General features: G+C 35.3%; 3 protein-coding genes across 3 annotated transcripts; all 3 read left to right on the top strand.

Moving 5' to 3' along the window:
- The first annotated feature begins 1,426 nt into the window (after positions 1–1,426).
- LOC131038562 (ethylene-responsive transcription factor ERF039-like) lies at positions 1,427–2,478 on the top strand. The gene has a single exon (XM_057971047.2). It carries the CDS (start codon positions 1,566–1,568, stop codon positions 2,211–2,213), a length of 648 nt encoding a protein of 215 aa, XP_057827030.2. The 5' UTR covers positions 1,427–1,565; the 3' UTR covers positions 2,214–2,478.
- Positions 2,479–4,364: 1,886 nt separating this feature from the next.
- LOC131038570 (ethylene-responsive transcription factor ERF024-like) lies at positions 4,365–5,522 on the top strand. The gene has a single exon (XM_057971060.2). It carries the CDS (start codon positions 4,698–4,700, stop codon positions 5,328–5,330), a length of 633 nt encoding a protein of 210 aa, XP_057827043.2. The 5' UTR covers positions 4,365–4,697; the 3' UTR covers positions 5,331–5,522.
- A 4,858-nt stretch (positions 5,523–10,380) lies between these two features.
- Positions 10,381–11,840, top strand: LOC131038578 (ethylene-responsive transcription factor ERF024-like). The gene has a single exon (XM_057971073.2). It carries the CDS (start codon positions 10,850–10,852, stop codon positions 11,447–11,449), a length of 600 nt encoding a protein of 199 aa, XP_057827056.2. The 5' UTR covers positions 10,381–10,849; the 3' UTR covers positions 11,450–11,840.
- Positions 11,841–13,194: the final 1,354 nt, after the last annotated feature.

Raw genomic sequence — 13,194 nt, forward strand, 5'->3', positions numbered from 1 at the left:
GTGTTTTACTATTAAATTAATAAACAATTTATCAGTTATTTATTTCCTTTGAAATGTTTTAAATATCATCAAATTTATTTGCATTAGAATCAATAAAAAATAAAAAATAAATTAAAGGTATTAAAATATGATTATAGAAAAGAGTTTCGGGGAATGTTAGGAGTATAGAGAAGTGGAGGACTTGAGAGAGAAAGAGATGTGGCTGATTGTTTTGGTACATGAGAAATGTGTAAAGGAAGGTTCCTAAATGAAGAAGATATATTGTTAACAAATTTTGTTCAATGTGGATGTATGAGAGAAGTTAGAGAGGGAGTAACATATTTGAGCCTTATAAGTGAGGGGGGCATGTAAAGAGAGAGTAGAAACATATAGTAGAGAGTGAAGGGTAAGAAGTAGAGGTAAAGAGGTAGTGCTAGATCTTGGTGGATAGACATGAGAGAGTGAGATAGAGGTAGAAAGGGGATAGAGGAAGAGTGATAGAGATAGATCTATAGATCTAGAGTTTGGGGGAGATAAATCTAGTGAGATAGAGAGTGTGAGAGTGTGTGAGGACGTGAATAGGAGCATGATAGTTACTGAAATTTGACCAAGTCTAAAAGTTTAAATGATCTTCTAAAACCTAGAATCTACATTATAACTCCTAGAGATATAAATCTACTCTCAAACATCCTACCAATATATGCATGAAATATAAAAAAAATTTAAGAAAGGATAAAGATACATTGAAATAGGTTGGGTGTGACCAAACCTTAGGCTTGACACACGCCAAATATGGTGAGTGCCCTATTTGGTGCGTGCCAGATGGTTTCATTTGGACAAAAAAAAAATTGGTATCTTTCTGATCCCCCATCTTGATGCACATGCCCACATTGAGTGCTCCTTTGTTTCCAATCTCTTCTTCAAAAAGATTTTCCTAAGGTACGCCTTGTTTTATGTGTCAAATGTGTATCTATTTACAATTTCTTGCCTCTAAAGACTAAATTAGAAGTTTCATAGCTTAACATGCTTCCTTTCATATCTAGTAATATATGCACATGTAATATTTAACAACAAATTGTAAGAAGGGCAATGTGTTGTTTAGAGTTGCAAAAAGGAAGAAGGATGTAAGTACCATTAAAAGTTATGTATAAATATATGCAATACGCCAGTAAATGAGAATAATGAGATATGGACTAAATCCAAAACATAATGAGTTAAATTTCTAGGGAATAAGTTGGCCAAGGTGGGATCATCACACATGTGAGTGAAATCATCACATAGGGCGATGCCAATATTTTGCAATATTTCAACTTTATGACCCCTACTGTGTAAAAACGATCATTCCATTGACCTTCAATATATTTTGCAATATTTCAACTTTATGAACCCTACAGTGTGTAAAAACGATCATTCCATTGACCTTCATATATTCATATTTAATGTTCTAGTGCCCCCAAAGCTATGTCCTTAAAGCTGTAAGCGTTTCTCAGCCACAAGTTTGTCAATAAAATAGTGGAATTTCTTGAATCTTAGAACTCCGGCCGTTGGGAAACATAATCTTAGCGCAGCCAAATAAGTAAATTGCTATGGCATCGGCAAGTGAAAGTGACGAACCGAAACGAAGCGAAGTTTCGGATGAGAGAGAAGAGAGAAAGGAGGAGTTGAAGTACAGAGGGGTGCGCCGTCGGAGTTGGGGAAAATGGGTGTCTGAAATTCGGGAGCCCAAGAAGAAGAGCAGAATATGGCTAGGGTCATATGACAGTCCTCATAAAGCCGCTAGGGCCTACGACGTGGCTGCTCTGTGTTTGAAAGGTCCCTCCGCTGTGCTCAATTTTCCTGACGCTGCACACACTCTGCCCCGACCCACTCAATCTCATCCTCACGACATCCAGTCCGCTGCTTCGGAGGCTGCCCGTTCATTCGATGCGCACAGAATGCTTTTGTTTTCTCCTCACTCTTCATACAGCTCCCAACCCCATTCTTCAGATCCCCCTGAAGAAGAAAGTGGAAGACAAATTTGCTCTGTATCGAGCAATGGTGAAGCTCAACAGGCTGATACGATGCAGTCAATGGGCGAATTGGGCCCCTGGGAAGATTTGATGGTGGGGCCCGAATCACCCAACATGATGCTGAGTTTGGCGGAGGCTCTTCTTCTCACTCCCCCTCGAATGCATGAATACGATGAAGAGAGTAAATCAGTGGAGCCACTTTACTCTCTGTGGAATGACGGATAAATAAGTTTCCAGGTGACTGATTTTTTAATGAAAAAATTAATTCTACAGTGTCCACCGGCCAGCCGGGAAATATACCTGTCGACGGCAATGTAGGATGTTATGCCATCGGCCGACCCCGCACACAATTTTTTATGAAAGGATTGTTTATTCGGCTCCCTCATAACGAGGAAATTGTCGGCCGAACATTTCCCTTTTCAGTAATTTGTATTATACGTCACCTTATTGAAGGAGACCATATTGTACTGAGAGGTAAACGAAATTTAATACTGAGATCAACGCAAAATATTGGTAAATTTTGAACCGTGCAAATGCGACACGTGGTTGGACTCGAATGATAAATTTTAAAGTTGATTCTTTTTAATTATTGCCAAAATCGAAAGTAGTTGTCAGACACCGTTCAAGACTTTCTACCTACCATTTAGAATGAATGGTTTTAGGAGCTGGTGAGTTATTTGAATAAATAATTTATCACTTATTTGCTTGTAGCATTCATTTGTGTTTGACTATTAAATTAATAAACACTTCAGTAGTTATTAGTCCTTTGCCTTTTAAGGCAGAGACTTGTGTTTCTTTGCCTTTTATGTTTCCTTTGCTTTACTAAATATAAAAAAAATATAGATATGTTATAGTTTGGAATCATTTTATTTTTCAAATTTCATTTTTTGTTCTTTTTTCTTGTTTTTTAATTGATAGTTTGTATTTTTACTAGTAGTTTTTTAATTTTCTATTTGAAAATAAAGAAAAAACATTTGATCAATCAATTTGTAAAGATATGATAATTATTTTATATTTTCTAATGTTTAATGAACAAGCCCATAACACTTGCTTGAGTCTTGGTCCCACATTTGACCTAGGCTCAAATTGAACCTTCACCTTGTTTAACTTATTTTTACATCAAATTAGAAATATTGGAGAAGCAACTAATTTTTTATGCTTATATGTTTTGCATATGCGATAAAATGATTTTAACTTTCTTATTATAAAGCATTTAATATTTTCATATTCTCGCCTCTAAAATAAATTGAATTTTTTAATTTCTTATCAATTGAGCTACCAAAATATTATTAATAGATTTTAAGCTCAATCACAAAAATATCAACATAATTAAACAAGAAAGATCAATAAATTTATATCTCCTAAATCTCCTATTTTTTTTTTTGCACAGTTTCCTATCTTTGCATAAGGCAGGGACTCTCGCTGTAGCATAGCTCTTGTTTATTTACTTTTTGAGTGTTTTTAGTATCATCAAATTTATTTGCATTTGATTGAAGGTATACAAATATTTAATATAATACTGATAGGTTAATTTAAATAAAAAAATTATATTTAAAAATAGATATAATTAACTTCATAATAATTGTTTGAGTTCGGAGCATTAAATTTAAGCTAACTTTTTGTGCACCCACAGATTCTAAACTGTACGTAGGATTTTGACAACTTTTTTTTGTTCTCTCCACATGCGACTTAATTGCTTATAGCTATTGTTTTGGCCTTTGGGTAGTAATGATGCACATTGTAGGATTTGTTATACATGCAAGTGTCAAAAAGTACACATTTCAAAGTGTCTCCCGATACTTGCTTAAAAATGCCCCAATAACCATGCACTTAAAATTGTCAATACTTATACACAAATGCCCCAATAGTCGTGTGCTATGGGTACCAATAAAGGTGCGCAAATGGGCCAATTATGACCTGAAAATGCTAAAAAATGAGCGGCTATTGGTACATGTCAAATTTATTAATAGATTTTTAGTTATTTGTTTTTTTTTGTTTTGTTTTAAATTAGTAATTGAAAGGTTGGGTGTACAAAAAGTGAATGTTAGTGAAACATGAACGATAATTGATGTTCTTCCCTCGATCTTGGCTAGATAAACACATGGATGTGTTGTTAAACAAATGACCAAGAATAAGAGTTTAAAAAATAATAATAATACTTAGTGTTCAATTTTAAAAATGTATGGCATGGGTTGAAGAGCATCTTAAAATTAAAATAATCAGAAACCATGTCTAAAAGAGTTTTAAAGCAAAAGCATCACATTAAGCGATGCGAATATCTGACCAGATACGTGAATGGACTGCTATCACCAAATATAGGTACCTATAAATCTACGTCGTTCCAATTCCAGCAAGGCCCCAACTTTAAGTGTCGTGCTCGTACAGGCGTTGAAACACTGCACACCATAAACCCCTTAAAAACCTTAAACTTTATGACCGTTTCTGTGTAAAATCAGAAATTCTAGTACCTCCCCGCCGCAAAATTAAAACACGTTACTGAGCACAGGGGCAGGTGTAGGTCATTAAAAAAAAAATATCCCCATCCCTCTCCTTTTCAATGAAAGGGCGGCTCCGGTAGATACGCCATTCCAGCTACGATCATTCCTGGGCCACAAGTTTCTCAATATATTAGTTGAATTTCAACAATCTTAGAACTCCGGCTTTTGGAAAACACAATTTGAGCGCAGCCAAGCAAATTTAATTTGAACTATGGCTTCGGCAAGTGATGAACCAAAAGCAAGAGAGGTTTCGAATGAAAGAGGAGAGAGAAAGGAGGAGTTGAAGTACAGAGGGGTGCGTCGGCGCAGTTGGGGAAAATGGGTGTCTGAAATTCGGGAGCCCAAGAAGAAGAGCAGAATATGGCTTGGGTCATATGACAGTCCTCACAAAGCCGCTCGCGCCTATGACGTGGCTGCTCTGTGTTTGAAGGGTCCCTCCGCTGTGCTCAATTTTCCTGATGCTGCACACACTCTGCCCAGCCCCACTCAATCTCGTCCTCGCGACATCCAGTCCGCTGCTTCGGAAGCTGCACGCTCATTTGATGCGCACAGAATGCTTTTACTTTCTCCTCACTCTCCACACTCCCAACCCCAATCTTCAGATCCCCCTGAAGAAGAAATTGAAACACAAATTTGCTGTGAATCGAGCAATGGGGAGGCCCAACAGGCTGATCAAATGCAGTCAATGAGCAAAGTGGGTTCGTGGGAAGATTTGCTGGTGGAGTCGCCCAATATGATTTTGAGTATGGCGGAGGGTCTTCTTCTCACGCCCCCTCGAATGCATGAATACGATGACGAGGAGAGTAGATCAGTGGAGCCACTTTTCTCTCTGTGGAATGACTGACCCAGTGAATACTAGTTTCTCAGTTAATGAAATTAATTAGGTGTATAGCGCCTTTTTCTAATTAAGGTTAGTTACTGACTGTACTGGCGGAAGGGGGCCGGAAAATATTGTAGAGAATGTAGGGTATCTTGCCTGCGGCCGACCCCGCCTTGAAATTTTTAATGATACTTTATCCATTCTGCTCCCCTACCAGCCATATTGTACTATATAAGGAAATTGTCGGCCTAGTAAGTTGATTTTTATAATATACGACAAAAACGGCATAGGTAAATACAACTAATACGAAATATCTCGTCCGTGGTTGGAATCGATGGCCCCTTCCGAAATCGAGGCGTTCTTAATATATTACACTATGCCATCGGGGGAGGCGGGTGCAAATAATCCCTCCATAGCAAAGGCCGCGGCTATTCTGGCTCTAAAATAGACTTTTCGTATAGCATGTTAGTGACAGGTTAGTCAACCGTGACCATTAAATACAAAATCGACGGTGTAAAACGCGCGACTAACACGCGTGTTAGTCCCTCCGTACTGCCTTTTTGGAGCTAGAATAGACGCGTCCCATAGCAAATACGTGGTTGGAGTCGATGCCCTTTCCATCCACTTGTCAACGCATTAAGCCCGCCGTTTTGAATGTTTAAACTCAGCGATCAAATGGAGTTTGACCACTAAATTTATAAATATCTAATTTATTTCACAACTTTATATTAGATTAAATATCAGTAAAAAGTAGTATATATAAAACATTATAATAGTATGATAGACTATATAAATATTAAGTCTAATTATGGTATCTTATTTTTAATGAAAGGGAAAACATTTGAAATATTTTGTACTAATAATGAATATAATAAATTATACAATGATTGATTGGGTCATTGGTGTTTAAAGATTTAATAGTAAATACAAAACATTCGTACTTCTAAATTTGAAGATTTAATTATTTATAAAATCTCAATCAACCTTTTTTGAAATCTCTCTACTTAAACATCAAACTTACAATGGACAAACTAAAGAATTTTATGTCTCATTTACATTCTATTTTTATTAGTAAACCATCACTTTTATGTGTTTGAAATTGTTCCATTTTAAAAAATAATAATAATAGAGAAGTCAAAGGCATTTTTTTGCAATGTCAAATTATGATGTTTTACTTACAATTCCATTGCGTAGTTTTTGAGTCAAACTCCTTGATCCACATTTCATGAATATGTGTGCGCACCCACACACACAGAGGGGTGCATAGGTAGCGAGGGGTGGAGGGTAGCTCGAACTATAAGGAAATTCTATTATAACCTTTAGGCTATGAACATTGCCCTTAATGTGTACAATTAGCTAATTGATTTCTGAACTTGCAATGATGGTCTATATGTTTTAATAAATCAACTTTCTACTCTCAAAGATTATAATATTATTATATTAAGGTCAAGACTACTTTGTAAATTTGTTTTGGTGTTTTTGGATTCAAAACACACACACACACACACACACACACACACACACACACACACACACACACACACACACACTAAATGGAACTATTTTGGATTGTGGAAAACTGATATCTTTAACTTTGTAGAATTTCAAGGAAAAAATACTATACATGAGAAAAATATGAGTGTTCTTTCCCTCCATGATACTTGTTACACATGTGTTCAAGAATTTGATAAAGTATATAAAAATTCAGTGTAACATTAGAATGAATGCACTAAATTGAGGAACAAAAAAGTATTCAAATCACAATTTTTTAAGACAATGCAAGCATGTTATGTAAAAAATCATATTAGATGCTTATGTTATGGTTTGGTAATTGCCAAAACATAACACAAGCATATTTTTATAATGTGCTCATGCTATATATAGTTTTAGGCAAACATGGATAATCATAGGAAGATAGAGTTAGATAAAGAGAGATGTACAAATAGAAGGAGAGATGGACACATAGAGAGAGACTCTCTTCCTCTTACTAGACCATTAGATCCACCTAGATGGTTGTCCTCTTACTAGTCCATTAGATGCACCTAGATGGTTATCTATGGGATATAATGAACATCGTAAAATTCAAGAACATGCTACATAACAATATACTGATTTGATTCATAAGATGCAAGATTTCATTAATAACAAGATGATACAATAATTAAAGTTAGAAAAAATCATTCAATGACTCCCTGTTTTATAATTAATAAATCTTTTCTAATAATTTTCTAGCATGTCAATTTAATGTTTGCATAAAATAATTCTTGTATTAATCATTATGTTCAATACCAAATTTATTCAAATAACTTATTTATTCAAATAACTCACCATCATATTTAAACTATTCATTCGAAAGTATAGGCGAAATGTACTGACAGGTGTCCGAAATGTAGGCAGACTTTTTAAAATGCCAAGTTCGATTTTAGCAAATAATATAAAAAAAATAGCTTCGAAATTTATAATTCGTGTCCAACCACGTGTTCTATTTGGAGGGTTCAGAATTTACTCCTATTTCGTATGGAGAATGATGTGGTTGAATATGGTGAGCGTATAATACAAATAACTTAAAAGGGCAAATGTTCGGTCGACAGTTTCCTCGTTAAGAAGAAGTCGAATTAGGCATCATAAAACAAATTCTAGGCATAACACCCTACATTCCATAAGATATTTTCCTCCACACTGTCGGACACTGTATACTTAATTTCATTAAAACGTGGTCCCCTGTAAACTTATGTAAGAAGATCGTATTCAATCAATCAATCACTCCACAGTGAGTAAAGTGGTTCCACTGTTTCACTCTCCTCGTATTCAAGTAATCGAGGGGGTGTCACAAGAAGATTCTCCGCCATATTCTGCAACATGTTCGGTGACTCCACCAGCAAATTTGTACCGGGACCCACTTCGCCCATGGACTGCATTTGCATTCTCCTCTTGAGCTTCCCAAATACTCTTTTCACAGGAAATTTGTCTCTCGATTTCTTCTCCATGGAGATCTGAAGATTGGGGTTGGGAGTGCGCAGAGTGAGGAGAAAAGGGAAAAAGCATTCGGTTTACTTCAACTCCTTTCTCTCTTCTCCTTCATTCGAATCCTCGCTTGGTTTTAATTTTTCACCTGCTGAAGCCATATAAATTAATAAAATGGCTGCGCTAAAATAACAGTCGTTTTCTAAGATTCATGTAGTTCGTTCCTCTAATATATTGAGAAACTTGTGGCTGTAGTTAGTTCCTCTAATAGATTAATGCCTAGCCTCCGGTCGATTTTAAGTATAACCTCCACGTGGCAGCGTGTTGAGCAACGCATTGTAATTTTGGGGCAGGAAGACAGTAAATACGAAGATACGAATGCCAACGCAATGTTCCTTTTTTACACGGGGACGGTCATAAAGTTAAAGGTTTCAAAGGACGTTGATTGAGACAAGGGCTTTAACCTCCACATAACCTCAGCCTTATATTTTGTATGTCGAATCTTGTCCGTTGTATCTTGTCTTCTATTATGACTTCCTCCTATGACTTTAAGGAAGCATAGTGGGGGCCAAAATCATATTTTGTTGACCGTATGTTCTGCAATTTACTTCTTGTGTCTTTATGTGCTTATTTACTCTCTTCTTCTTCTTCTTCTTCTTCTTCTTTAATGTGAGGTAGTTTAGCATCTGGTGGGACCCATCATTTCAAGAGATGGATATGAAGTGCAAGATTCTAGTGGATTTTCTAGTGTAAGGATGATCAAATATGAAATGAAAGATCTTAGTGGAATCGTTGATTTTCTAGTGCAAGTATTCCATCTGGATTCATCTTGTAGTGTATGATAGTAGCAAGTTTGACAACCAAAAGATGCTACACCATTGACAAGGATAAATAAATTAGCATTTAAAGTGAGTCCAAAATCTTCTTTAAAGGGTTAGGTAAGAAAAAGATGAGTTGGATTGCAATCAAGAAATAGGGACTATTTTTTGATGTCATATCTAGTAACATTTGGTGGCTTGACACTTTTTTAAGCGATTGACATTCTTAATAGATTTTTCTTGTTGTATCATTAGTTGTTTGATGTTAGTGTGAAATAGTGGATCTATGATATTATGAGGAAATAAGAAAAATCACTGATTCTCTTTTAAAGATCAATGACTTGTGTAATATACAAAAGCTTTTAGTCTAACAACTTCATTTTATTATGGCATTAGTCAAAGACTTTTGAGGCATCAATACATTTGGGCCCATGTGGAGATCATAGTTGTTAACTATCAGTGAAGTGACAATTTGATACTCCTAAGAGAGGTGACAAATCTAATAGTTTTCCTTGTTGCATCATTAGTGACAATAAAAGAAAATAATAAGCAAGAAAAGTTGTTGAATATGTTGGATATTTTAATCTGATGGTTATGGATTATCAATTACCATGGGGAACTGAATACCAAGCTCTTCAATAGAAAGCTTACACTAGATCACTTTTAGTTAAATGATTCTTTAGCAATTATTAGCACGCCTCTCTAAGCAAGAGGAGTTATACATTTTAAAGATTTTTTATTTTTATGGATCTTTTGGAAGAACACAAAATGACTCAAGGAGAGGTTGTAATAGATTGAGGCCTTGGAGGTGATATTCATAAATCTAATCTATCCATGATTATGTTCTACTTGTTTCATATTAACAAAATCTACTCTTGTGTGCATTTATTGATCTGCTAATGTCTTGATGAATTATTTTGTTTTGGTTATGGCCTTAATTTACTAAGTTATATCATTAGATCATTCATTCATTGAATATTGTGCAATGTATACCATTCTTCATGAATATGATTTGTTGAAGACAATAAACTATGCACTTTAAAAGATATCCCTTTTGAATGTATCATCTTAGAATATATTTACATTTTTAAATCTTCTTTTCCTTCTCATTATTTTATGATTAGTAGAACATATTGAATACCCTCTCAAGAACTAGAAGATAAATTGAAAATAATAATTTAAAAGACTAAATTAATTTTAACAATAACATGTTGATCCATTATGTAATATTGACTCTAAAATTGAAAATGATGTACATTACTATGCTGGGAAATAAGCTTTGTGAGTGATAGGGTAAAACGTATGAGAGCAATACATTACTATGTTTGGAATTGACATAGTGACACAGGGTAAAGTATGAGGCCAATCCAACGCAAAATGGATAAAAGCATGCTAAATAATACATTGGCTAAAGTCGGAACACCACGCGTATGAGTCAGAACATTGCAAGGCTAGGCTTTGAGTGTTGTTCACGGATTGAAACCCTAGTCTCCTTGAAGCCTTTTGCTTTATGACCGTTACTGTGCAAAAGCAAACCTTGTATTGCTTCGCCGCCGCAAAAAAAAAACAAGCGACTGAAAACAGGGCCACGTGGAGGTCATAATAAAAAAATATCCCCATCTCCATCGTTTTCCTTGTATGACAGGGCTACGATCGTTCCTCAGCCACAAGTTTTTCATTAATATTAGATGAAATTCAATAATCTTACTACTCTGGCCATTGGAAATCTTAATTTGAGCGCTTCCAAGTAAATTGATTGCTATGGCTTCGGCAAGTGATGAACCAAAAGCAAGAGAGGTTTCGAATGAAAGAGAAGAGAGAAAGGAGTTGAAGTACAAAGGAGTGCGCCGTCGGAGTTGGGGAAAATGGATATCTGAAATTCGGGTGTCGAAGAAGAAGAGCAGATTATGGCTTGGGTCATATGACAGTCCTCACAAGGCCGCTAGGGCTTACGATGCAGCTGCTCTGTGTTTGAAGGGTCCCTCCGCTCTGCTCAATTTTCCTCACGCTGCACACACTCTGCCACGCCCCACTCAATCTCTTCCTCGAGACATCCAGTCCGCTGCTTCGAAGGCTGCGCAGACATTCGATGAGCACAGAATGCTTTTACTTTCTCTTCCCTCAGAAGCCCAATCTTCGAAACCCCCTGAAGAAAAAGAAAATTGCTGTGAATCGGGGCAAGAGAATGATAGAATATTGCTGTCAATGGGCGAAGTGGGGCCCGGGGAAGATTTGATATTTGAGTCGCCGGATATGATGCAGAAAATGGCGGAGGCTCTTCTAATCACACCCCCTCCAGTACATGACTACGATGATGGCAGTAAACCAGTGGAGCCACTTTACCCCCTGTGGAATGATTGAGTGAATTTACGAATTTTCTCAGTTTCTAATTAAGGTTGCTGCAAAAAAAAGTTGTTTAGGTAGTTACTTAACTTAAACTTGCGTGTCCGCCAGGGTGCCGGAAAATCTTGTGGACATGGCTTAGGTTAAAGTACGGATTGTAGGGCATTATGCAAATCGGCCGACCCCACCGAGAAATTTTTTTATGATGCTTTATCCATTTTGCTCTGCCCCCCTACGAGCATATTTTTTTATTAACTATTCTTTTAACAAGGAAATTGTCGGGCGAACCAAATAAATGTATATATACAATTGATTAATGAGAAAATCGCAAAAAACGAAATATTGATACATGGTTGGAGTCGATCCAAAATTATGAATATAATACGTAATTGGAGTCGATCCAAAAATAATGAAATATAATATGTGGTTGGAGTCGAACAAAAATCGAAGCGTTCTTCTCTTGGAAGACAAGACGTGGTTGGAGCCGAAATATTCTTTTCCTTCGTAATTCAGCTTTGATAAATAAGAAAATTTGAAGCATTCTTTGCAAAAGTCGATTTCATCCACCTGTCAATTCATTGTGGCCCCGGTTTTTGAATGTTTTTAACTTAGTGACCGAAAGGGATTTGACGTTATTTGAAATATTTTGTCGTTTCGATAAATATGATTTTTACCTAAACAATGATTGATTGGATTGTAGGTGTTAAAAAGCTTATAGAGCATAGAAAATTTGTATTCTTGTTGAATTTGAAAATAAGGATTAATCAATCCTTTTTGAAATCTTTGTACTTAGACATTAACCATAAGATTAATTTTGTTTCAATTTGTTTTAATTGCAATTCTAAAGTTTGGCATAAAAGTAAAAGACCAAAGCAAGGTTTATGTGGGAATCGTTAGGTTTAGATACGTGGATACCTTGATCATAATGATGTCTATGTAAGGTGCACCTTTGATTGTGATTATTAATTAATTAAAAATAAAAAATTCATTGTATTCTAACTTTTAATTAATTATAAACACATTTAAGTTGCATCATGTATACTGTATAGAAAAAGAAAGTTCGATATATAGTAAGTTTTACATCTTATTTTTACCAAGAAAAAATATTTTTAATTATTTAAATGTTTGATGGTCAATTGTTCATTATTCAAAAATAATAATAGAGAAGTTGAAAGTATTTTTTTGTAGTCTTAGATTATGTTTTATAAGATTTCAATTGTGTAGCTTTTTTAGTCAAACTCCTTGATTATTATTGCATGAATAATGGGTAACAATTGAATGTATAAGCTTATATTATACACATAGAGAGAGAAAGAGGGGAATATGTAGCCTAGCAACTTATAGCCAAGTTCAATCATAAAGGATGGCTCGACTACAAGGCAAGGCTCTTATAATCTTTGGGCTATAAACATTGCCCTTAATGTGTAAAACTAGCTTATTGAGTTCTGAACTTGTAGTCAATGTCCATTTAGTTTGATAAATTGAACTTAAAGTATTTAAACATTATAATATAATTAGATTCTAGTCAAGGAAAACATGTTATAAGTAAGTATTATTCCCCTCCAAGATACTTGGTACACAATTCTTCAAGAATTTGATAAATTATATTAAAAATTATTATAACTTTAGGGTGAATGCACCAAATTATATTTTTTAAATAGAACACAATTATGCTATGTAAAAGTTCGGATAACATCCTCATGTTATTATTGAGAAAATGTCTCAACCTTCCTATGACTATTTTAAATTTAATTATTATTTGC

The sequence above is a fragment of the Cryptomeria japonica genome, chromosome 9 (genome assembly GCF_030272615.1).
Source record: "Cryptomeria japonica chromosome 9, Sugi_1.0, whole genome shotgun sequence".
In the NCBI taxonomy this organism is placed as follows: Eukaryota; Viridiplantae; Streptophyta; class Pinopsida; order Cupressales; family Cupressaceae; genus Cryptomeria; species Cryptomeria japonica.

What these genes read in the sequence shown, in the direction of transcription:
- LOC131038562 (XM_057971047.2), top strand. Translation starts at nt 1,566, where the DNA reads ATGGCATCGGCAAGTGAAAGTGACGAACCGAAACGAAGCGAAGTTTCG.
- LOC131038570 (XM_057971060.2), top strand. Translation starts at nt 4,698, where the DNA reads ATGGCTTCGGCAAGTGATGAACCAAAAGCAAGAGAGGTTTCGAATGAA.
- LOC131038578 (XM_057971073.2), top strand. Translation starts at nt 10,850, where the DNA reads ATGGCTTCGGCAAGTGATGAACCAAAAGCAAGAGAGGTTTCGAATGAA.